This window comes from Dromaius novaehollandiae, chromosome 4, assembly GCF_036370855.1.
Source record: "Dromaius novaehollandiae isolate bDroNov1 chromosome 4, bDroNov1.hap1, whole genome shotgun sequence".
Taxonomy (NCBI): Eukaryota; Metazoa; Chordata; class Aves; order Casuariiformes; family Dromaiidae; genus Dromaius; species Dromaius novaehollandiae.
In genome coordinates this window covers 87,681,249-87,705,525 of record NC_088101.1, presented here as the reverse complement: position 1 = coordinate 87,705,525, position 24,277 = coordinate 87,681,249, and the positions used below count along the sequence as shown (strand labels likewise).

The 24,277-nt window shown below is 62.7% G+C and overlaps 1 protein-coding gene across 1 annotated transcript; it reads left to right on the top strand.

Moving 5' to 3' along the window:
- Positions 1-384: 384 nt before the first annotated feature.
- SIGLEC1 (sialic acid binding Ig like lectin 1) lies at positions 385-21,537 on the top strand. The gene is made up of 22 exons (XM_026119709.2): positions 385-566; positions 1,902-1,979; positions 2,384-2,743; positions 2,833-3,129; positions 3,582-3,845; positions 4,050-4,304; positions 4,951-5,250; positions 6,426-6,677; positions 7,720-8,022; positions 9,259-9,513; positions 10,348-10,647; positions 11,997-12,257; positions 13,246-13,548; positions 14,180-14,434; positions 15,457-15,735; positions 16,768-17,019; positions 17,444-17,743; positions 18,098-18,352; positions 18,880-19,179; positions 19,700-19,799; positions 20,120-20,192; positions 20,970-21,537. Exons 2-22 carry the CDS (start codon positions 1,931-1,933, stop codon positions 20,985-20,987), a joined length of 5,031 nt encoding a protein of 1,676 aa, XP_025975494.2. The 5' UTR covers positions 385-566; positions 1,902-1,930; the 3' UTR covers positions 20,988-21,537.
- The last annotated feature ends 2,740 nt before the right edge of the window (positions 21,538-24,277 follow it).

Below are 24,277 nucleotides of genomic sequence, written 5' to 3'. Positions count from 1 at the left end.
GCGGCGTGAGCATGTGGGCTGAAAAGCTGACCCTGAGAAATGGCCGGGGTGGCGTGCGGGGCATTTCCTTCCTCCTCGCCCTGCAGACCGGCAGCCCTCGCTGCTTGCTCCTGTTCCTGGCCTGGTGGAGCCTCTCGGCCAGGGACCCCCGGGACCCCCCACTGCGGGCATTAGCTGTGAATTTATCTTATTTTTTATTATTTTTTCTTAATCGTCCCACCTGAACACGATGTCAGAAGCAAGGACCAGCATCCCAGATCGCCCTCGCAGCGATCCCAGGGAGCTGCCCAAAGCGCGCGGGACTCTTGTCCTAACCGCGGCTGGTGTCATTTAAACCAAAACTGCCCTGTCTGATATTTGCTTCTTCCATCATCCAGTATTTGCTCCCCGGCCGGCGCGTGGGTGAACATCTCAGCCGACCCTCCCTCGCTCCCTCGGCGGCAGCATCGGCTCCCGGCCGTGCACCGGCACGCGTAGGCGCCGGGATCCGCGGGAAAACAGCCAAAACCACACATTGCTCCCAAAGGCCATCAGCACCTCCGAGCACTTTCCTCCCTCGCCAGCAGGTAGGTGTTAAACCATGTGCCCAGTAAGGCCGGGCTACTGGGAAAGCTTTAACAGGGGCTGTGTGCATCACCGAGGGCTCCTCTTGCTCAGGTGAAGCTGAGGTCTGCAGGGAACAAGCCGTCAAGTCCCCCTCCCTTTTTTTTTAAATTCACCAGAATTTAAGATTATTATTAATCAAAGAACTCCACAAATCCTGCTGCTATAAAAACGCGATGCAAACCCCAACTTTCCTAATGATCGTTAACTTAAAATATTATCCCTGCCTTCGTTGCTCCTAGCTCCAGACAAAATTTGTAATGATGAGAATTGCATTAATAAATCCCATCTTGCAGAAAATAAAAATCAATGGGAAGAGTGCAGAAGGAATGAAACGGTGTTGAAAAGACCTGCTGAGAATCAAAACAAATTCCTGACCTCCTCTCTATTCGAGGTCAAATAAAATAGAAATCATCCCTGATTGCTGAAGTCATTCAGTAATCTTCAGGCTTTTAGTGATCTTTGTGTTGCCAAACCTGCAGTTTCTGCCACGCAGTTAATACGTTATCAGCTAAAATCTGTCTGCAAGCTACTCGGTTGTGCGAAACAGCGTAAAGCAGGGTGGATTATCTCAAGTGCCTACGCTGTCTTACAAAATAAGGAAGATGTTTTGAGTTAGAGGGCAAAGAGTTAGAAAGGGTTTTTGGGCCAAGGTGACCCCACTCCTGCGGGGGTCTCTGACCTGTGGTTTAAGCCAGGCTTTGCCAGCTGCACCAGGTAGTGCAACATCGGCAGTGTTTTTAAGTGACCCCCTTTCTTTTTCTTTTTCCTCCTTATTTTCACTCCCTATTCACATAACCAGCATTTGCCCTATTCCGTGCCCATGTGGTACGTACGCTCGCCACGTCGGTATCGTATTATTCTTCCTTTCTTCCCTTCATTGCACGAGTAAGTGCGGCAAACTGGTGTGGAGCCAGAGGCCAAACCAGCCCATACTGGGGGGGTGACGGGGGCCCGGAGCGGTGCCCGTGGAGCTGCAAAGGGAATGTCCTGCAATTACCAAGTTTTGGTGGTGGATGGCTGATGCGAATGAGTGGGGATCTGTGTCCCCACGCAGTCCTTAGCGGACAAGTTTGTGGGCTGCAGAGGGGGGACGCGTCTCCTGGCAGAGCTTCGTTGAGGTGTGATGGGACAGTGCAATGGGGAGAAAAACCAGGCTTTACCAATCTGTATCACGTTTCAAGGGCCTTTGACCGGTCTCTTTTTGCTGCCGGGAAATTCTTTGCTAAATGCCAACCGTGACGACCTGCCCTGGCCCGGGATCTCATGGCGTGAACCTCTCTTTTCCCTCCTGCCAGGACCTTGGGAGCACCTCTGCCGGACCGCCATGCTCCTTGTCCCGCGGCTCGTCCTCCTGGCCGGCCTCGTCCCGCACGGTACGGTGCCTCGCGTCCCGGCGGTGAAGGCACTGCCCGCCCCGGGGAGCGTGCTGGCCCGGGAGGGCGACTTCTCCTTCCCACTGCTTCGGCGCCCGGCTTTGCAAAGCCAGCTGGTGCACCTTGCTGTTGGAAAGCATCGCCCGCCGGCTGGGCTCGTCCCCGTCGCGTCCCCCTTGTCCCCTTCGAGACCCTGTCCTGCAGGGTTTTGCCTTGCACGCATCGTTCTCCTCTCCCACGCTCACCGTGGTCCGTCCACGGGCGTTTATCGCCCGCAGGAGGGGAGAGCTGAGAACTGCGGGTGGTGTCACTGGTGGATGCGTCATCGAGGCACCCCGGAGCGGCCGCCCTGCAAACTTTGCTGGTGCCTTGACCCCCCTTTCCCTTCCCTTCCCTCCCAGCAGCCCTCGGCTCATGGGGCGTCAGCTACCCCGAAGCCCTGCAGGACCTGACGGGCTCGTGCGTCGTGGTCCCCTGCACCTTCAGCTACCCCGGCAGCGTCTCGGCCAGCAACGGCATCGTGGCCATCTGGTACAAGGACTACGACGGCCAGAAGACTGTGGTCTACCACTCGGCCGCCCAAGACGAGGTGGACGGCAGGTTCAGGAGCCGCGCCAGGCTCCTGGGGGACCCCGCGGAGCACAACTGCACGCTGCTGCTCGGGGAGGTGACACCCGAGGACAGCGGGACCTACAGGTTCCGGTTCGAGATCGTGAACGGCGACCGGTGGTCGGCTGCGCGGGACGTGGTGCTGACGGTGTTGGGTGAGTGCCGCCGCTGCGTCTGCCCGCCCGCCCCGGCCGTGGGTGCCGTGCAGATGTCCCATCGCCTGTCCCCCGCTCTCTGTCCCCAGATGACCCCAAGCACCCAACCACTGCGGCGGATGAGGAGATCTCCGAGGGGGCCACGTCCACCTTCAGCTGCTTCACTCCCTACGCCTGCCCCTTCAGCAGCGTCGCCTTGGGCTGGAGGGGCTTCAACGCGCAGGTCTCCACGGTGTCCTCCAGCATCCGGCTGGACACCAGCGGGGTGAATCGCAGCCAGACCCTCACCACCTCCTTCTCCTGGAAGGACCACTCTAAAAAGCTGTTCTGCGAAGTTTCTTTGGGGTCCAGGAAGGCCGCGGGGGAGGTGCTCCTGCGGGTGAGACGTACGTGGGGCGGCTTTGCACGCGTGGGGCCGGGCAGAGGGACAGAGCTGCCACCTCTCCTGCAGCTGCCGTGCTCGGGTCTCTCCCTCCTCTCCGTGCCCTTCCTGCGGCTCTGCCTCCCTGCCAGGAAGCCCTTGCTAAACCCGGAGCAGGGCCACATCCAGCTCCCTTCCTCCCCCTCCTCCTCCTCGCAGCCTCACACCCATCTCCATGATCAGGACTGGAGGTCCCGGGGACGCGCCTGGACATGCAGCACCTCCTCCAAGAGCATCCCCCCTCACCCGGGGGGCTGGAGCCACCCGTGTCTCCTCTCGCTGCCACCAGACCTTGCCCCCTTTCCCAGACCTCCAGTCCCGGGTGACCCGCAGATACAGACAGCAGGAAAGTCCGCGGCAGCGTCCTGCAGATCCCGCTGCCTGCTCAGCTTTGGCCATCTTCCGTCTGTCCTGCAGATGCCCCTAAGGACACCAAGGTGTCGGTGACCCCCTCCGCGCAGAATATCCGTGTGGGCGACGCGGTGTCCTTCACCTGCACCGTCAACAGCAGCTACCCGCCCATCACCGCGTACCGGTGGTACAAGGACGGCACGGCTGTGGCCGGCGAGCGGGTCCTGACGCTCCAGCAGGTCCGTCGTGAGGACTACGGCCAGTATCGCTGCGAAGCCGAGAACCCGGTTGGGTCCGGAGCGGCGCCGGCTGTGACCCTCTACGTCTTCTGTGAGTACCGGGATGAGTCGGAGGTCGAACCCTCGCTGTGGGGTGCAGGATGGGGGCCACCTCCATCGCCGCTGTGCCGCCCCGGGGGCTGGAGGGGTGTCCTCGCCCCGGTCTCTGCTCGCACCTCGGGGTTGGGGCTGGGTCTGCCCGGCGGGGATGTCCCCCTGCCCCGGGGTGGCTCTGAACGCGCTGCCTCTCCTCCAGCTGCAGAGATCTCTGTGAGCCCCGCGGCCGAGGTGCGGGAGGGGACCACGGCCGCGTTGTCCTGCGACGTGCCCGGCAGGGACAGCCAGGACCTCAACTACACCTGGTACAAGAACAGCGTGTGGCTCAAGGAGGGCCACGCTCACTCGCTGGTGTTTCACGACGTGGCCGTCGGCGACACGGGCTATTACTCCTGCAAGGTGCAGAACGACCTGGGCAGCGTGACGTCCCAGGCCGTCAGCCTGAGCGTGACATGTGAGTGTCTGCGGCCACTGCTCTGCCGGGGACCAGGTGTCCCTGAGGGATGAGGGTCCCTGTGTGTCGGGTGCTGTGCAAACCCCAGGAGAAAACAAAATGCACCAGACACCTTCAACCTGGCTGAACGGGGGTGTTCAGCCCCCCTGGGTGGTGGTGAGAACGCAGCAGGAGATGCTGCAGAGGCAATGACTTCCAGGCACGAGCAGCATTTGAAGATACCATAAAGTTCTCCGTTATTATTAAGTTATTAAAGTTATTCTCCGTAACGGGGGCCCGTCCGTTCACTACAACATCTACCACGCATCCACTGCTCTGTTACGGGCCATAAACTCTGCTCAGAGCTTGCAAAGTGAGGAGCCAGCTATGATAATAACGGCTCAAGAGCTTTTGCAAGCCAGGGGAAAAATAAAACGGTCTTGGGTTTGGCTTTGACATTTCTGCGAGTAAATATAACCCGCTTACGTAAGTGAGAAAGCAGCTCCAGAGAGCAGCTGTGCTTGCTGGCAGGGCTGGGCTTAAACTTAAACATGACACAGGGTTTGTTGCTGGGGCAGGGGCACTGTGCTGCGGTCTCCCAAGCTGCTGAATCCAGCTGCTGTGCCGAGGGCCAGCAAAGCCAGCGGTTTCTTTCCCTGTCCCACAGATCCCCCCCGGACCCCAACTATTGCCCTGTTCCAGGAGACGCAGGACGGCAAGCTGGCTATCGTGCACTGCACCGTGGACAGCCGCCCGCCGGCCACCATGGCCCTCTACCACGACGGGAACCTGGTGGCCACCACCGGCTCCCACGCGGCCCCCAGCCAGCGGCTCAGCGTCACCACCTCCCGCAACTCCCTGCGGCTGGAGATCCGCGGCGTGGAGCCGGCGGACAGCGGGGAATACCGCTGCACGGCCAGCAACGCCCACGGCAATGCCACTGCTGCCAGGCCCTTCACCGCCCGGAGTAAGTCCCGTCATCCTGGTGCAAAGTCTTGATTCCCCCGAGGGCTTGCTCCTGTCCCTAGGTCTTTGAGCACGGTCCCTCCTCCAACGGACCTCCAGGGGCGGATGAAATCTGGGGGCTGTCCAGGCTGTTCCTGCATGGCAGGATGGTCCGTGCTGGCCTGAAGCCTGTGTGGGACCTGCTGGAGAGCCCCAACCTCCTCTGGGCCACGTGTGCCCAGGCACAGTCCCACCCCAGTGAGCCGGGACATGCCAGGGCCAAGGCAGCGAGTGGGTGCAGGAGCTCAGAAGGGCCCCAGGCCCCAGTATCGACACTGATCTTCTCCCCAGCTTGGCACTGGAGGGGCATCTGCTGCCACCCAAACTGCGTGTCTAAAGCAGTGGCAGCTGGTGGCATGCTCGGGCAGGTGCCCTCCCCCTTAACCCCAGGTTTGGGGTGCTTCAAAGCCGTTTGCAAAGATGGAGACTTTTTTTTAAATTTTATTCTTGAAAATGCCACACAGTCTATAACGACGTTGGTCAGACCCATTTCTTCCCTCGCCCTGCAAGCCCCGAGCGATAACCGATGTCCAGGAGGAGCAGTTCCTCCCGCTTCCTCCCTTAACCCTCGGCACTCGTCCACTTCCCCAGCTCCGGAGTTCACGGAACAACGCGATTCCTCCAGCTGCGTTCAGGGGAAGGGAGGAAAGCCCCAGACGAGCCAGCCCCAAAGGGGACCTTTCTCAGATGTTCGTTGCCTTTGGAACGGGAATTTCAGGCCCGTTTTGTTTCGATGTTGGTTCGGGTGCTGCAGCTAGCTGGCTTGGGCTCGTTTCGAGTAGCCCGCGGTGTCTCCATCCATAAGCCCCCCCCGGCAGAGGAACGAGCCTTCCTGGGGAGCAGCTGGTGCGAGCAAAGGCGGGCGCTTGGCGGGAGCGGGACGATGTCCCGGGGAAGCGCCTGGGGCAAACGGCTCCGATGGTGACGTCTCCAGCTCGCTTGCTTCCCGGGGTCCTCGGAGCTTCGTCGGCCAAAGCCGCAGCCGGCGGTACCGGTGTCCAGCGGGGTCGGACGCGCGCGTCGGAGGAAACGAGGGTGCAGGACCTCGGCCCCGGCAGAGCCACGGGGTGGGCAGAGGTCTCGCAGCAGCCGTTTCCCTTCCCACCGTGACGCCCGTCTCTCCCACCCCTCCCTCAGCTGCGCGGGTGCTGATCCGGCCCTCGGCGGAGGTGCGCGAAGGGGACGCCGTCACCCTGACGTGCCAGGCGGCCCGGCCCGCGGCCACCTACGCCTGGTACAAGAACGGCCGGCCGCTGGCGGAGAGCTCGGAGGCGGTGCTGCTCTTCCCGTCCGTCCGCAGCCGGGATGCGGGCACTTTCCACTGCCGAGCCTGGAGCATCAGCGGCGGCGACGGTGACACCTCGGCAGCGGTGCCCCTGCGCGTGCTCTGTAAGTGCCTCCTCCCCGCGAGGAGACGAGCGTCCCCCGGGGATGACCAAGAGCGTGGATAAGTGCGGGGGGAGCCCTGGGATCCCGAGCCGAGCCGCTCCACCGGGAATGCCCTGCTCCTGCCACACCAAGCCTGGGCTGCTCTGGCAAACACAGCCAGCGCCAGGCTTTTTCCATCAGGGCAAAAGCTGACGAGCTTTTGAGTGGAAATGTGCAGAGGCCAGAAATTTCCCTTTTGGAGGTGAATTTGTGATTTTTTTTTTCGGGGGAACAGTAAAAATCCAGAGAATTTCAGAATTCCCGAGCGGTAACGCTGAGTCTTGGACAACTCGCGTTCCTCCCAGCTGCAGCCTCTGCCCCTTTGCCGCTGTAGGACCCAGCAAGGGAAGGGAAGGCACGTGCCGGGAGAGGAGGCACAAGGCTGTCGCCCTCCCAGCGGGTCCTGGCTGGAGGTTTGGAGCCGCGTGGCTCTGCCTCCCGGGCTTAGCAGAGGCTCCTTCCTGCTCTGGGCTCTGCAGTGAGATCCCCGCAGCCGCCCCGCTCCCGTGCTCAGCGCCGGGGAGGAGGGGGCAGAGGTCAGACGCAGCTCCAGGCTGCAGATGCCCAGCTTGGGGTGTGAGTCTGGGAGTCTGAGCTCTGCTGAGCCAGAGACCCAGCCTGGGCCATCGGCGGTGGCCGGGGAGCTGCCAGGCTCAGCCTGCAGCGTGCTCCCCGTCTGGCGAGCCGGATCCGTCGCTCCCTCGGCTCCGCGTCCGGTAGCAGGAGCACCAACACCTGAGCTTGGACCTTGAGCTCAACCCCGCTGGGGAAAAAGCGCCTGGGGACGCAAGTCTCTTGCACAGAGCGGGTGGCCGTGCCCTGGGACCCTGCGGTCTGGCGGCCGGAGGGTGGGTGGGATACTCGAGCGTCTCCAACAGCATGAGGAACTAGTGACCGCATCCAGAGCTGTCCGATGGTCCTCGGCAGCTGAGAGTAGGTTTCTTGGGGTTCTTTCATCTCGGGGATTGACAATATTCTCAGCAATGCTGTTTCACCCCGGCAGTCCCACCCAGACCACCAGTGCTGAGCTCCTTCCTAGAGACCCAGGGCGGGCACCTGGGCATCATCCAGTGCACCGTTGACAGCGACCCGGAGGCCCAGCTGACCCTGCTCAGAGGAGAAGCAGCAGTAGCCTGCACGTGGGGCTGCCACGTAGCCCCCAACCCACGGCTCCGCGCGACCCCCTCGCACAACAGCCTGAAGCTGGAGATCCGTGAGGTGGTGCTGGAAGATGAGGGCACCTACGTGTGCTTGGCGAGGAACCCGCAAGGCAACGCCAGTGCCTCCGTGGGCTTCACGGCCGAGAGTGAGTGCTGCACCGGGGTCTCGCGGAAGGGGCAACGGGGCGGCCGGGGGGTCGGACTGGGAGCACAGCTGGGAGGCGGGACAGACCCGGGTATCCCGCACCCCCGCAGCGGGGAGAAGGATGGAGAGCTGCTCTGGTAAGGGGAACGTGGAAGAGCTTCCAGCTAGAGGGCTGAGGAGGAGGTCTGATGCTCTCTAGGGAAACCCTGGGAGGCGGGAGGCAGGGGAAGGAATTCCTAGAGAAGGAGAAAAGCCTGGAAAGATTAAGGACAGTGGGGGATCGCGCTCCTGCGAGTGCATTAGCCCCTGTGCTGTTGGGGCCCTGGACGGCTGTCTGACTCCCCCCGCCCCATCTACTGGGTCCTGGAGGACCCTGTTTGGCACCTGGCCCCTCTGACGCTGCCTCGGCCCCAGAGGCGGGGGGCTGGGACGTGCTGTGGGGAGCAAGGGGAAGGGAGGTGCTCTGGCCGTCTGCGCATCGCTGCGCATGGCGTTTCCCAGAGGCTGCTTTCTGCAGAGCCATAAGCATCCAATTTGGGCTTGAATTGTGAATGAATTAGGTAAATTAAAACCAGCTTCCCTGCGTGTAGACGAAATACTAGCTCTCGCAAGTATCTGTGGGCCACGACTGTGTCACGCACGATGGGGGAAAGGGGCGGGTGGCTGCCGGCTGGGAAGCCAGGAGAGGTGACAGCCAGTTTGACGTGACTGGCTCGGCTGCTGCCTTCGGAGACGTCTGGCAAACCTTGCGAGCGTTTCCAGCCCCTCGCAGCGCGTGATGCTGAGCACTGTCAGGCGGCAACGCTTCCCATCCGGTGCTCGGGAGCGATGCAGGCACCACTTGCGCGTGTGCCGCCGGGCACGGACCTGCTCCCGTGCCTCCGCATCTGCATCCAACCACTCTGCGTGCTCATGCAATGCACTGAAGCTCCCCTTTGCCTCTCCTGACGCCCCCAGGTCTATTTTAAAGAGCTGTCCCCATCTTGGCACGCCAGGATTAGCTGGCATTGCCTCCTCCTGGAATAGCTGCAGAGAGGCTTCATTAGCTGGCGGCCTGTGCAAGGGCTGATGCTGTCCCTGGCTAAGGCAATTTGCCGTGCCGTTCGTGCAGGACTCTGTGTCCTACCTGCCCACGCTATGCCTGCGTGCCAGCGTGACCCCAGCTTTGCAAGGCCCTGCAGACGAGCCTGCAGCTCCGGGGCTGCCTCTGACTTGCCCTTGCCTCTGCCGTGCCCAGCTGCCCGGATCCAGGCAGATCCCTCCTCCCGGGTGCTGGAAGGCCACGCTGTCAACCTGACCTGCCGGGTGAGCAGCGGCTCCCCGGCTCTGCTTAACTTCACCTGGTACCGAAACGGCCGGCAGCTCCCCGAGGCCTCGGCGGCCTCCCTGGCGTTTCAGCGAGTGGCAAGCGCGGATGCCGGGCTCTACTACTGCAAAGCGACCACGGACGGGACCAGCCGGAGCTCCGCCGCGGTCTCCCTGGACGTGCTGTGTGAGTGGGGCGCTGGGAATCCTGGCTCCTGCAGGAGCAGGGACAGGTCCCTGGGGCAGGGAGAGCGTGTGGCTCTGGCCAGAAGAATGGTGGGAAGAGCCCTTGCTCTTGCTGAGCTGGTGCAGGCACGTGGGAGGGATGTGAGCACAATGTGCCCTTGTGGGAAGCAAATAAGGGGGGGCACACGGCGTATTTGTGCGTGCATGCACGCATGGATGTGAATGCGAGCCTGCCCCTCTCCTCCTGCCTGCAGTCACCCCCACGCTGCTCCTTGCTGCATCCAACCGCTCCCCTGGCCTCTCCAAAACCCACGAGTGCTTCTCGCACAGCCTCCGAGTCCCTGCTTCTCCCTGCCCTGCTGTGAAAGCACGAGTCTCTCTGCTCCTTGCTGATCACGCAGCTTCTCCGGGGACGCTCTCGAGCGGGGATATCTGCCACCGTCTCCATTTCCCCACTGACTAAGTCTGCACTGTGTGTGTCCAGGCATGTGTATGTGTTCAGGCAGGTGTAAAGCTGCACGGCAGAGCGTGTGTGTTTGAGAGCGACTGTAGCATTAGCGCTCCTGGAAAGCCCGGGTAGGTATCTGCCGCGGGTGGAGACCGAGCGGTTCCTCTGCGATTCCTGGCCTGGCACTGTCCCAGCCAGCAGAAACCCTCCTTCCCCTTTCGAAGGAAATTCGGTTTATTGCTGTCTCCCTGCAAGGCCTCTGCCGGCTGCTGCTTTCCGGGAGAGTCCACGCGCTGGGGCCTGGTAGTCGTGCATGAGCCCTGGAGCAGTGTAAGAGCTCTTCAAAACGGTTCTGGCACCAAAACAGCGGTTCTTCGTCCTGTGCAGACCCCCCAAGGGACCCCCGGGTGACTCCGTTCCTGGAGATGCAGCGAGGAAGGCTGGCCATCTTCCAGTGCTCGGTGCAGAGCAACCCTCCTGCCCAGCTGGACCTCTACAAGGGAGACGAGCTCGTGGCCTCCAGCGACCCCGGGAGCAGCCCCAGGCAGCGGGTCAGCGTCACGGCCTCCCCAAACGCCCTCCGAGTGGAGATCCGGGACGTCACGCTGACGGACGAGGGCAGCTACCGCTTCGTCGCTACCAACGCACACGGCACCGCGTCCCGTCGCCTGTATTTCCGCGTGCAGAGTGAGTACAGGGCGTCGTCATGGGCTCGCTGATGCCCTGCTGCACTAGGCAGGGAGGTGGCACCATCCTGGGGACCAGCCGCCTCCGTCTTGGTGGCAGCAGCGGGACCCGGCACCTTGCTCACACCCCGAGGTGTGATCACCCACCACAGGGCTGGGGAGGGTAGGGAAGACCTCTTTGGAAAGACCCCGTTAGGGACAGTCGTGCCACCCAAGGCACAACGTACCTCCTCAAAGTGCATCCTTGTGTGCTCAGGCCACTCCGACGCGGTGGGAAATGTTGTGAGAAAGGTGGGCTGCAGCACAGCCTGCTCTGTGGCAGGCGAGAATTAACACGAAACGTGACCTTTTATCCGTGTTTCTGCCTCTGTGCTGCTGTCTGATGGGAAGAGAGAGTTCTCCAGGAACTGTCCCATGATGAGAGCCATTGAGAGAAATGTCACTGAGCATCTCAGGCGATGGCCAGACAACCCAAAGCAGCTAAGCTACCACAGCTGTGTGTGTTCCTGCTCACCCCGAATCACAGCAGGGAAATGGTTTATGTTAAAGCATTTTATATGGAAGCATAAGCCAGTATCTGGCATGCTTTGTTTTGCAGCTCGGCTGACAGGTTGTCCCCTCTTAAGGTGACTTCTTGACCTCCTCAGCCCAGGTTCTCAGAAATGGTTCAGGCGGGATGTTTCATTCCTGCTAGTGCTCAATGCAGAGCATTGTGTCTGCATGGTGAGGAAGGGCTCTCTGTGCCCGGGGGCTCTGATGAGAGCTGGTAGCCTGGAAGGGGGGAAAGAGGCTTCTGTGGCTGCTGAGGGTCGATGCTGGTGCAGAATCAGCACTCCAGACTCAGACACTGGGGAAAACGTGGCTCTGCACCCAGACCCTGAAACTCTGTGGTTGGCCAGCACCTCAGATGCACAGGGAATTTATCAGGAATCCAGAACCGAATTCATTTTCTGGACTTCTGGGTTGGGATTCAGCTATCTGACTGATAGATCTAAATGCGCGTGTCTGCATGGACGTTTCCACTGCCATTCTCAGTGCTGCCTGGTGTCCATGGCCATCAGTAGGTCCAGCACTATGCTGCCCGTTGTGCAAGCTGTGCGGTTCTGGGTTTGTTGCTAGTTAATCCTGCTGGGCAGTGCCGGTTCCGTCTTGGGGTGTGGAGGTGGTCCGGGTGGCCTCAGGAAGGCCCTTCCAAACCTCATGCAGGTCTGTGACACCTCCTAGCCCACCGCGAGCTCCAGTTTGACGTTACAGGCCTGTCTTGGGGGCTGGTCGGGGAAAGGAGCCGGTCCCCCCCAAACCTCGCTGTGTTGCTCTCTGAACGGATTGTGGCTCATCTCCATGCTCTAGCGGCCAGAGTCCTTGTTGTGCCGTCCACGGAGGTGACGGAAGGAGACGACGTCTCCCTGACGTGCGACTTGATGGGAGACCCGCCGGAGGACACCGTCTACTCGTGGTACAAGAATAGCAAGCAAGTCCGAGAAGGCTCAGACAACTTCCTCGCCCTGCCCCGCATCTCTAGCGAAGCCATGGGCTCCTACCACTGCAAAGCCCACAGTCCCGCGGGAGCCAGCACCAGCATCTCTCCGTCCATCAGCCTACGAGTCTTCTGTAAGTGGGATCATCTTGGGAAATATCGAGGGAAAAGTGAGACTGGGAGCAGGGTGCGTCCCGGAGCTCGGTGTGCTGAGGCAGGGAGCAGGCAGCATCCAGGCAACAGGGTTGTCTGGCCTGATCCCAGGGGCAATGGATGGACTGCGAAGCGGGCTTGGCTCGGTGCTGAGCCGGACTTTGCTTTGATGTGCTGCTTCGCAAGGGATGTGGCATGTGGGGAGAGGACACGGAGGGGGCTGGAGCAAGGCAGGGCATCAAGTAGGGGTGCGAGGCAGCGTATCAGGCTGGAGCCAGTGTGGGGGCATCGCACGGCCCTAACTGCTGGTGCTGGTGCCGGTGCCCCATGTCCCGGGCACAGAAAGAGGCTGGGTTTTGACCAGGGCTCTGCAAATTCTGTGATGAAACTTCCTTTACCCTTAGAAATGCCACAGTGTTGAAAATAATGTTCTGTGGAAACATATCTCCTCCATAATGGAGGATTCCTTGGTCGGGAATGAAACCCACCTCGGTCAAAGATATCCCATTTCAAACAGCACCTTCTGATCAGAAATGGTGTGGCCATCCCATGTCTCATCTGCATGCTGCGTCACATAACATGGAGGGGAAATCGCTATAATGATTGTTTCAGTCCTGTTAAAATGACATGTTTCAACTGACCTGAATTTACCTTAATTTTTCAAGATTTCAGTTTTGGGAAAATATTGTCTTTCTGGGATGGAGGGGAAAAAGAGGGAAAGGGAAAGTCTAGTTTATGCTCTGCTCTGCGAGTGTGAGGTGCTGCTGATCTGGGGCTGGAGTCGGGTGCTAGAAGAGGGGCGTCAAGAGCCACTCCAGGCACCCTGGGGTCCCCAAAACACACGTGGGGATGGCAGTGGGACGGGACCTGGAGGGGGTGAGAGCCCACCCGGACCAGAGCTGGAGACCCGGCAGGATAAGGGCGTGCGAAGGGTTTATTCGGCATACGCGCAATGTCTCTCCTGGGCAGACCCACCTCGCGAGCCCGTGCTGGCCTCCTTCCTGGAGACGTCCGACGGGCGGCTGGGCATCCTGCAGTGCACCGTGGACAGCAACCCGCCGGCCGAGCTGGCCCTCTTCAAGGGAGACCTGCTCGTGGCTTCCACCGCGCAGCCCCAGCCCGCGGCCCCGCCGCGGCTCAGCGCGTCCTCCTCGCTCAACAGCCTGCGGGTGAAGATCCACGCCGTGGTGATGGAGGACGAAGGGGCGTACGTGTGCTTGGCCAGCAACGCCTACGGCAACGCGAGCACCTCGGGGAACTTCACCGCGGGGAGTGAGTGCGGGGCTGGTGCTGCCTCGAGGGACGGGGCTGGGACTGGGGCCCAGGTACCAGGTGCATGACACGGAGGGAGCGATGGGCACAGTGAGGTTGGCGTGAAGATGGGCAGGTGGATGTGAGCTGGAGGATGCTTGTGGGGAAGGGAGGTGGAGAGAAAGAGAGAATAGGATAGGTTGCATAGAAAGAGGAGAGAAATAGAGGAAGATGCGTGTTTATGGGGGGATGGAGGGGTAGATGGTTATGTCCGAAATGCGTTGTATTGCCACGCGCTGTCGGAGAAGGATCCACGCGGAGATGGAGCTCCGGCTCCGTCTTAGAGGCATTGCAAAGATCTTGCTCTGCTCTAGAAAGCTCGCATCCAGGTCGCTGTCAGCCTTGGCCGTGCCGGCACGTTCATCGTCACCCGGGGGCTGTCCTGGGTGGGGAGAGTATTTGCAGCAATGGGCTAAGGCGCTTCCATCGCCTCTTGCCTGGAAGGACAACAGCCCAAAAGAGCAGTACCGACTCGTGTCAGCTCTCCCACCGAATTACCCACCATTTTCCTGCCCGCCCATCTCTCAAACACCTCTGTCCCCGCAGAAGTCGCTCTGCTTGACTTTTCTTTCTCTTCTTGCTTCCACCCCAGCTGCCAGGGTCTGGATCTCTCCCTCCCCGGACGTCCGTGAAGGCGACGCCGTGAACCTGACGTGCGCGGTGGCCCGCAGCGGCCAGGGAACGCCGACCTACGCCTGGTACAAGGACAACGCCTGGCTCGGCGACGGGCCTTCCCCATCGCTCGCCTTCCCCAGGGTGGCCGTCACCGACGCCGCCTCCTACCACTGCACCGTGCAAACGCCCGAGGGCACCCGGAGCTCTTCCCCCAGCGCCCTCAACGTCCTCTGTAAGCTTTTGCGGCTTCGTAAGCCTCCGAGGAGGCCCCTGGGCTCCCACCTGGGCCCCATCGCCATCCCGGGTCCCAGCTAAGCCCCGCTTCTCGCCCCCAGGCCCGTGCCTGCAAATCCAGGGGCCACAGGAAATTTCAGCGAAGCTCCCTTTCTCCAAATTTCCCAGCTTCGCATTGTGTCGAGAGTGAAAAAGAAAAATGTTTGGCTTTTGAGAAACATTGCATGATTCTTTTCCCCCCCCCTTCCTGATTTGGAAAATTAGAAACAGACCTTGTTTGAAAAAGAGACGTGCACAAAAAAATGTAGTTGCGAGTCAGAACGGAAGATTTTCGTTTTTAGTAGGAAAAGGCGGCTTTAACTTATAAATCTGTTGCGAGGAGCGGCTGCTGAGTAGCTCTTCTGGGAAACCCCGCAGAGAGACTCAGAGCTAGGCACCAAATTCATTGTTTCTCTCCCTCTTCCTGGTTTTGGACGGGGAAGGGAAGATGGATGCTGCCAAAAAAAAAAAAAAAACAACTTGGCATTACGGGCCTGGATCGCAGTGCACATTTTGGGGCTTTTCCGCAGCCCTGGCTAGAGAGGTTTCCGTGCGTTGGGTTTTCTCCCGGGGCGGCAGCCCGAGCCCCACCACCGAGCCGGGGCCGAACCACGAGCGCTGCAGGGCGGCGGTGAGGGGCTCCCAAAGGCGCTGCAGGATAAAAACGGGCTCGGAGAGTTACCCAGCGCGTTGTGTTGAATGATGGCCAGATTCGAGGTAGCTGCAGCGTCTTGGGGCTGGGGAAGGAGGCAGAGTGCCCTGAAAAGGGATGCATTACCCTCCTTAGCAAAGCCGGTGGAGAAGGTGCTTCACCCATGTTTGTAGCTCTGCAAAGAGTGAGATCAGCCAGTCCGGCCCACCGAATATCGCAGGCGCGGGAATTTCACCCCTGCACCGCTCTGCCGAGTTTCCAGGCACCAGAATGACTGGTTCTCCTCAATTCGGCTTCTCCTCCTCCTCCTCCTCCCCCTTCCTCCCCAGACCCCCCCAGGAACCTGCAGATGAAGGCGTTCCTGCAGACGGACGAGGGGACGGCGGCCATCCTCACCTGCGCCGTGGAGAGCAACCCGCCCGCCGAGATGACCCTGCTCAGGGCCGGAGAGCTGCTGGCCGCCAGCCCGGCCGGTGGCGGGGGCCGCCGGGGGCCCAACGCCCTGCGGCTGGAGCTGGGGGCCGCGGCGGGGGCCGAGGGCGAGTACGAGTGCCGGGCGCGCAGTCCCCTGGGCAGCACCCGCGCCTCCCTGCCCCTCCGCCTGCAGAGTGAGTGCCATGGGCGCCCGGGCGAGATGCCCGGCGTTGCCGGCCGGGGGGGGGCTGGAGGAAGGGCAGGGGGGTGCTTTTGGCCCTTTTTGGTGGCAATGCAGCCCAGGCTCCCTGGCCACCCGTGCGTGAAGGAGCCTGGTGGCTTTAGAGCGCTGGAGAAGACCTTTCCCACCCGTAGGCAAAAGGGGAAGCATGAAGTCTCTCCCGAGCGGGGAAATCCCTTGGGCGACTGCTGCACCCACGGCTTGGGGGGTTTGGGGGGCTTGAGGGCTCACAGGGCTTGGAGGTCTCGTGGAGCTCCAGGGTTTCATGGGGCTTGCAGGACTTGGGGGGAATTGGGGGGCCCACAGGACTCGATTCTTGTGGGGTTCAGGGGGTTCATGGGGTTTGTGGGACTCAGGGGGCTCATTGCTCTTGGAGAGCTCATGGGTCTCATGGCGCTTGGGGACATCATGGGTTTCTGGGGGGTCTTGTAAGGTTTGGGGAGCTTGTGGGTTTCAGGGGGTTTGGGGGTCTTGTGGAGTTTGGGGAGCTTGTGACTCTTGGTTTGGGGGTACTTGGGGGGCTCAGAGAGCTCATGGGGCTTGGGCGATTGAGACACTTGGAGAACTTGTGGGGTTTGGGGAGCTTGTGGGGTTTGGAGGGCCTGGGGGGGCTCAGAGCTCATGGGGCTCGTGGGATTTGGGGACCTCATGGTTCTTGGGGTTTGTGGGTTATGGGGATCTTGTATGGTTTGGGGAAATTGTGGGTTTTGGGGTGTTTGGGGGGCTCACAGGGTTTGGGGAGCTCATGGGGTCTGAGGGGTTTGGGGGGCTTGTGGGTTTTGGTGGGCTTGGGTTTTGGGAAGTTTGGGGGGGGCTTATGGGGGTCTCATGGGTTTTGGGAATTTTGGGGTTCTTGCAGGGTTTGGGGGTTTTGGGAGGCTTGTGGGTCTCATGGGGTTTGGGGAGCTTGTGGGTTTGGGGAAGTTTGGGGGGCTCGTGGTTTTGGGGGGCTCAGTCCATGCAGCCCGGCTCTGCTCTCCCGCAGCCGTCAGGGTGGTGGCACGACCCGCGGCCGAGGTGCCCGAGGGGGCCGGCGTGACGCTGAGCTGCGAGGCCCCCGACGCCCCGCCGGGCACCGTCTACGCCTGGTACAAGAACACGCGGTGGCTGGCGGAGGGTCCCGCTGCCACGCTGGCGCTGGCCGCCGCTGCGCCCGCCGACACCGGTGCCTACTCCTGCCAGGCCGGCACGGGGCCCGGTGCCCGCCGGGCGCTCCCCACCGCCCTGCGCGTCCTCTGTGAGTGAGGGGCCGGCCGGAGCCGTGCCCCCAGCCCGGCCCGTGCATCGCCCCGGTGCACGGCGCGGGTTGCAAGGCTGGGGATGCAGCCGCGGGGCCTGGGGGGGGACAGCTGGGGGGTCTCCAAGCAAAGGGCTTCCAAATGGGGTTGGGTTGCTGCAGCTCTGCGCAGCGCGGGAGGCCGGGGAGCTGCGAGGGAAGGTCTGTGTCGCCCTCTGGTGCCTGCTCCCCCCTCGCCGTGGACCCCCCCCCTCCACGCATCGTCTCGGGGACCCCCGGCCCCCACCGCGGAGGCGCGCCGGGGCGGCAGTGCCAAGCGGGGAGGGATGTCTGCAGAAAAGAGCAATAGCTGCCTGATGCCTGGCCCCATCCCCAGAGCCACGAGGGCGTTTTTGAGGAGGGAAATGCCATTTTTGTGTTGCAGACGGCCCCCGGGACCTGTCCCTTACGGCGTTCCTGGAGAGCCCGGGGGGGCGGCGGGCCATCCTGCACTGCACCGCCGACAGCCACCCGCCCGCGGCCATCACCCTGCGCAGGGGCACCGACCCCGCTGCCCTGGCCTCCACGCAGGGACCCTCCGACCCGCGCCTGCGCGTCCGGGCGGCCCCCAACTCCCTGCGGGTCGAGCTGAGCGCCGTGGAGCCGGGGGACGCGGGGCCCTACGTCTGCTCGGCCAGCAACGCCTACGGCAACGCTTCCACCGCCGCGCGCCTGGCCGCAGAGCGTGAGTGCGGGCGAAACCCCGCGGGGTCCCGGGGAGCCGCGATGAGACGGGACGAACGGGGGGTTCGGGGCTGCACCGGGAAGCTGGGGGTGACGGTGACTGATGGAAAGTGGGAATATTAAATATATTTGGGGGGAGCTTCAGCAGCACCACTAGCATCAGCCTCTGCAGGCATCTTCTTGCCAGCTTTGGGAGCGCTGGAGGTGGGTGGTGGTGGTGAGGGCCATCCCTTGCATCCCTTGCATCCCTTGCATCCCTTGCATCCCTTGCATCCCTTGCATCCCTTGCATCCCTTGCATCCCTTGCATCCCTTGCCGGCTTCCCAGCATCTCTGGCTTCCCTCCTCCTCCTCAGCCCTCAGAATCACCGTGGAGCCCTCGCCCGAGGTCCCCGAAGGCGCCGCGGCCACCCTGACCTGCTCGGCGGCCCCGTGGGTCGGGGAGGAGGTGAACTTCACCTGGTACAAGAACGGCCACTGGCTGCAGGAGGGACCGGCCGGCTCCCTGGTCTTCGCCCGCGTCTCCAGCGCCGACGCCGGCTCCTACCGCTGCCACGCGAGCGGGACGCGCGGGAGCGCTGCCTCGGCCCCCGCCAGCCTGAGCGTCACCTGTGAGCGTGCCGGGTCTCGGGCACGGCCGTCCGGGTGCACCCACCCGCCCGGAGTCACGCGTGTCCCAGCCCCCTGCACCGCCTGGGACCAGCCTGGCCTCTCTCCTCTTCCCCCCCCGCCGTCTTCTTCCTCTTCCCCCCCCGCCGTCTTCTTCCTCTTCCCCCCCCCGCCGTCTTCTTCCTCTTCCCCCCCCCGCCGTCTTCTTCCTCTTCCCCCCCCCGCCGTCTTCTTCCTCCCTCTCCCCTGCCCTCAACGTCTCCCCTCCACACCCAGGGCAGCTGGCGGTGGGGTTTTGCATAGCCGGTGGTCGCAGACCCCCCCGAAAGCCCCGGACTTGGAGCAACGCGCTCCGAGCCTGGCGGCGAGGCCGAAGGCCGGGGAGGGACCGGCGGGCTGGAGAGGGGGTGAAGTCTCCAGCCCCGGCGGTGGGTGAGCTGGAGCCCGTCCAGCCTCGGGGGGGAGGGGGGGTTGCACCGGGCATCCCGGGGTGCCGCGTCCCCCCGCCAGCCCCGTCTCCCCCACGCAGACCCCCCCCGGAGCGTGTCCGTCCTCACCTTCCTGGAGACCGGCAGCGGGCGGGTGGGCGTCGTGGTGTGCACCACCGACAGCCGCCCGCCCGCCGCCCTCGCCCTGTACCGCCGCGGCCTCCTCCTGGCCTCCAGCCGAGGCCCCCCCGCCGCCGGGCAGCACCTCCGCGCCGTCGCCTCCCACAACGCCCTGCGCCTGGAGCTGGGGGCCCTGGGGCCCGAGGACGCGGCCGAGTACACGTGCGTGGCCGCCAACGCCGCCGGCAACGCCACGGCCACCTCCTACTTCAACACGCGCAGTGAGTAACCCCGGGGGGGCCGGATCCTGCCCCGGCGACGCTGCTCCCCCGGCCGCGGAGCATCGCTCCCGTGCAATGAGAGCGCAGAGAGGAGGTTTCCCTTTGCAAGCAGTGAATTCAGCAGAAAAGGTGATTTTAGAGCGAGGGGCTGCCTGGCCGAAGCAGGTGGATGCAGCGAGGCTGCAGGCGCAGAGGAGGGTGGTGGGGTCGCGACGGCCGCGCGTTCAGTTTTGCTGCTTTTAGAAGGAGCCATTTCCTTCCAAGGAGTTTTTCCCCCGAAGGATCTGGCAGCTGCTTTTTAAGGGCTATAAAAAAACCCCAGAAGTAGAAAATTGAGTTGACCAAACAAAGAGACAAGGAGGAATCGGTGCAACAAAAGGCAAAGCGCGGTGATGCTGTTCATCGCCGCCCTGCTTCGCCTGGGGGACGGGGCACGCGTCCCGAGCGGGGTGGCACGGGCACACGCCAGCCGGCGCAGCGGCTGTACCGGTAACCCTCGGTGCTCTGCCTCTGCCCGCAGCGCTCTCCCACCTCCTCATCTTCACCGTCCTGGCGGGGCTGCTCATCGCCCTCATCTGCGCCGCCGCGGTGGCCTTCGCGGCCGTGAGGCTGTGGCCCAGGTAACCTCGCTTCGGCCTCATCCTGCCGGGGCGGGGGCACGTGAGGGGCAGGATCGGGCTGAGCCGGCGCCGGGAGGGAGAGCTGCAGCCCTCGTGCTTGCTTGGGGGCCGTGGATCGGCAGCGAGGAGCATGGGGGGGACATCGGGGCGCAAGCTCCTTGCACGAGCGCTTGCTGGGTCTCTCCTGGCTGCTCTGTCCCACGGCAGCAGCCTGCCCCATAGCGGGTCCCACACCTAGCTGGGCTTTCCTCTGCACCTCAGATGCCCTTTCTGAGCAATAACCACCACGCTTCTCTTCTGCTCCCTCTCCTCCCACCTAGGATAAGGAAGTTTAGGGGCCTGCCAAGCGCTGAGGACACCTTTGAACTGAACAGCAAACGGGAGCAGGTGCAGGTAGGACCCACGGTGGGGCTCTGGGACCCCTTTCCTGAGCTCCAGGGAGATCCCTGCGGGGAGGCCGTGGGCTCCGGTGTGCTGGAGAGCAGGCAGGAGGCATGAGACCGCTTTTGGGAAGGGCCTGTTCCTGCAGGCTCCCAGACTCGCCCCACGGTTTGCTGCTCCCAGAAGCTTTCTGCACCGTGCTCTTGTCCCTGACCTAGTCCTCCTTCACAGTTTTCTCCCCATGTCGCCTATTTTGAGGTCTCATGACCTTCCCCAGCTCCCCAGGCTGACTGCAGCCCGTGAAGCACCGCGTTGGGCAATGGCTGGAGAAGGGCTTTCCTGGTGCTGCTGGGAACAAGTTACGAAAGGCCCCAAGAGCTTTCACGTGTTGCACTGGCACAGTTTGGTGGGAACATGTAGGTCCAGCCCTTGAAGGTGTCTGGATGCTCAAGTCTGGACAGGGTTAAGGAAGCCAAATCAGACCTGCCGGCTGATCGGGGCTCATAGACAGGCTGGAATCTGAGCCTGGGCTCAGTTTTAGCCTATGTTCGGTGCTGCCACCCTGTGGCTCTGGTTCCTAGAGCTGGGAAAGGGCAGGAGAGGGAGGCAGAGCCTGGTGAGAATCCAAGTTAACCCCTGCAGGCTGCTCCTGGAGGGGTTCAAGAGCGTGTGGATGTTGACCCATCTCTAGGAGACGTTCTCAGTGTTGGCTGTGGTTCCCCAGCTCCTGAGGCTCTGCCGGGGGAAGGGTTCCCCAGCCGGTGCTGAACCCACAGGGTCCTTTTCCAGGTGGACGGAGCCTCCTAGACTGGTGCCTCTTTGGCCCAGGAGCAGCTGTAGCAGCTTGTGCTGGAACTGCACAGACCGCCCCTTGCCTGGCCTGATCCAGGCCAACGATGCAAATTCCCGGCCTCGTGGACTGAGCGCCGGCATGGAGAATGCTCACCTGTGGCCTGAGCTGGCAACCCTCACTCTTGGGATAATCCAGCTCCATCTCCGCTTTCCCTCCATGCCCTTGTCTTCTCAGTCCATCCTCTCCTCCCCTTTCTGCCTCTCTCCTGTCCCCTTCCCCACCATGGATGTTGTTCTCACTCTGGGCACGGTCTCCTGTGCTCGTGACAGTGCGTGGTGCACCGTGTGTGCCAGGCGCAGGAAAGCTGTGACTGCTCAGAGCCCCGCTCGGGCTGCGAGACCCCCGAGGAATATTTCTGGGGTGGTGGCAAGAGCCTGGCATCAGCCTCTGCATCTCCACCACCCTTCGTGCCCAGGGCACGGCCCACTTGTGATGCTACGTAGCCTGCACGTGGCAGGGCCTCCCCATGTGCTACTCGTCTGTCTGGAAATAAAGCACGGAGCAATGAGCAGTCGGTGTCTGTTCAGAGGGGCTGGCAAAGAGATTTAGCACCCAGCGATGGCCAACCTCAAAAGGGGCCAGAATTATTCCCTGGGCTCCCCTGGGTGCTGTACTGGCCTTTGCTTGCTTCCTCCGCTCAGTTGTCAACGGTGTCCTCAAAAGCTGGTCTGTGGCCACCCCGGAGCAGCTGGCAGTCGCTGGCTCTGCCAATGTGGCTCGAGGCACACGTACGCTGCTTGCTCTGCGGAAGAGCCGGGACGTGATGCTTGCAGACAGTCCCACGGCCACAGCAACCTCTTTTCTTGGCCTCTGTCGTTGCAGCCTGTTGAGCGTGTGAGGCCAGAGATGTTCGACAGGCCCAAAGTGCCCCGGCCCACGGTCCGAGCCCTGGAGCTTGTGGCTGGAGGCAGCTGTGGACGGGTTCCCTGGCCTGCACGGGTCGGAGCTGGGCAGGCTGCAGGCCCTGCAGCAGAAGCCCCAGGCTCCTCCTGAGCCCATGCTAAACGCTCTGAGCCAGCTCTTCCCCTAGTCCTTCTCTCCTCCAGCTCCTCTTCCTCTGTGAGGCCTGAGCGTGGCTCTAGGGCAACCCTGGCGGGGCCACACCAGGCTCCTTCCTCGCCCTGTGCATCCTGGCTCCCTCTGCCTGCCGGGGACAGGGGTGAACGTCCCCTTAGGGACCCGCTGGTGACCCTCCTTCCCGGATCAGCAGCCTCCCGGGCGGGTGCTCACCTGCCGGCACAGCCCAAACGGGTCACGGCCAGCTCTTCCCCAGCCTGGGCGTTTCTTATCACACACTGCTTGCTCCTGCCTGGAGGTCGAGCCCGTGTGATCCCACCATGCACGAGCTGCTGGAAAATTTGCCTCGGTCAGGACAGAAACGTCCACGACGTGCTCGGACCTTGCTTAGACACCGCGGTGGGAGAGCTGGGCTCATCCCGGCCTGCGCTCGCCGCAAACACCGCTGCGTGCATGAAGGCTGCGTTTGGGGAGGCAGGAAAAGCCACCACTCCTCTGCCCGGCCGGCGAGGCTGGTCCCCGCGCCCTCCGTCCCCCCCCGTCCGCTGCCGTTAGATGTCACTCTGCGGCCGTCTCACGCTGGCCCCGAGTCCGCCGCCGTCTCCGTTTGCAGCTCCAGAGCTCTTGGAGCCCAGCTCAGGCTCTCCGCAGTGATGCTTTGCTCACGTGGACTCCTAATCCCACATTATCCCGCTGTTTTGCTTTTCTTGTTTACTTACCGGAATAACGGGCTGCAGTTTGTGGGGGTGTGGATGTGAAAACACGGACGGCACCCATACGCCCGGTTGCTTCTCCATCCGTTCCCAAATGGGGCGGGAAAGCCCCGTGCAGCAGCCCACCCTCCTCCAGGGGCTCGGTGGTGTCACCTGGGGGGGCTCAAGCCTAGAGACGGGGCAGCACGTGCTCAGGTGAGACGCTGGGATGCACGGCCGGGCCGGCCGGACGGCTGGCCACGTGTGAGCGCGGGCGGCAGGTCACGGGGAGCGGTTACTCCCTCTGCCCGGGAAGCTGCTTCTGGGTGCGGTGCCCGGTTTTGGGGTCCTGGTGCAAAAGAGATGGAGCGAGGCCAGCGGAGGCCCCCGAGATGGTCGGGGCTGGGAGAGCTGGGGCCGTGCAGCCGGGGGGGGGGGGGAACGGGAAGGGCTGGGGGGTCTCGCTGCCACCTGCGGCTGCGTAAAGGTGGGTCATGGAGGAGATGGAGCCACACTCCTCTAGGACACGGGCAAAGAAGAAGGGTTGCAGAAGTAGAAATTCTGATTCGATATAAGGAAAAAAAAAAAAAATCCTTCACTGCGAGACCACTTAAGCACGGAAACAGGGGTGCAGCGAGGCAGTGGCATCTCCATCCTTGCAGATACTCAAACCTTGGCTGGACGAGGCCCTGAGCAACCTGCTCAGGCTTTGAGATGAGCCCTGCTCGGAGCAGAGGGTTGGAGCAGAGACCGCAGGAGGTCCCTCCCGGCCTGCGCTGGGCCTGCGGTTGGGGCAGCACAAGCAGCGGGGGAGAGGAGCGCTGAGGGCCGCTGGGGCAGTGCTGGCTCACACCAGCGATGATCAGGCCCCTGGACTTCAGAGCAGCAGCTCTGATCTGTTCCTGGGAGCTTTTGGCACAAGGCTTTGGAAGCGATTCCCACCAGCAGCTATCTATCTGCTCGACCCCAATTCGCACACGCCAGGTAGTCGCGCAGCTCATTTTCCGCACCGAAAAATGTCCCCGTTGCCCCCCGGCTCACCGCGACGGGAGCAGCGCCGGTGGGTGACCCCCGGTTGGATTCATCTCCGCGCCCCGGCGAGGACCTGCGCTTTCCAAGCCGGGGGCTGCCTTTGCTCCCGCCGGCTCGGCCCGTGTCTGGGCGAGCGACGCTGATGTGAGCAGAGCTGAAGCCCCGCGCGGCGGCGGCGGCCTCCTCCCCGCCGAGGTCTCCCGCAGCAGCTGGCGGCAGCGAGGTTCAACCTCGGCCGGCTGCCGACCCGCGAGCGCCGACGGAGGAGGTCAGCCGGAGCAGGGGTAACTTGGGCAAATCTCCCCCCGGGGCTGGAAATCACCTTCTGCGGTACCTGCCCGCACTCGCCAGCCACCCCCCCCCCGTGACACCAGGCTGCCTCTGCCAGCTGTGCCCAGCTGCTCGGGGGGGCCGGGGCAGATGTGCGGCGCCCAGCTGCTGCCCAGGCCGGATGCGGATGCTTCCCACCAGGGCAACGGGCGGTGGAGAGGAGGCAGCGAGAA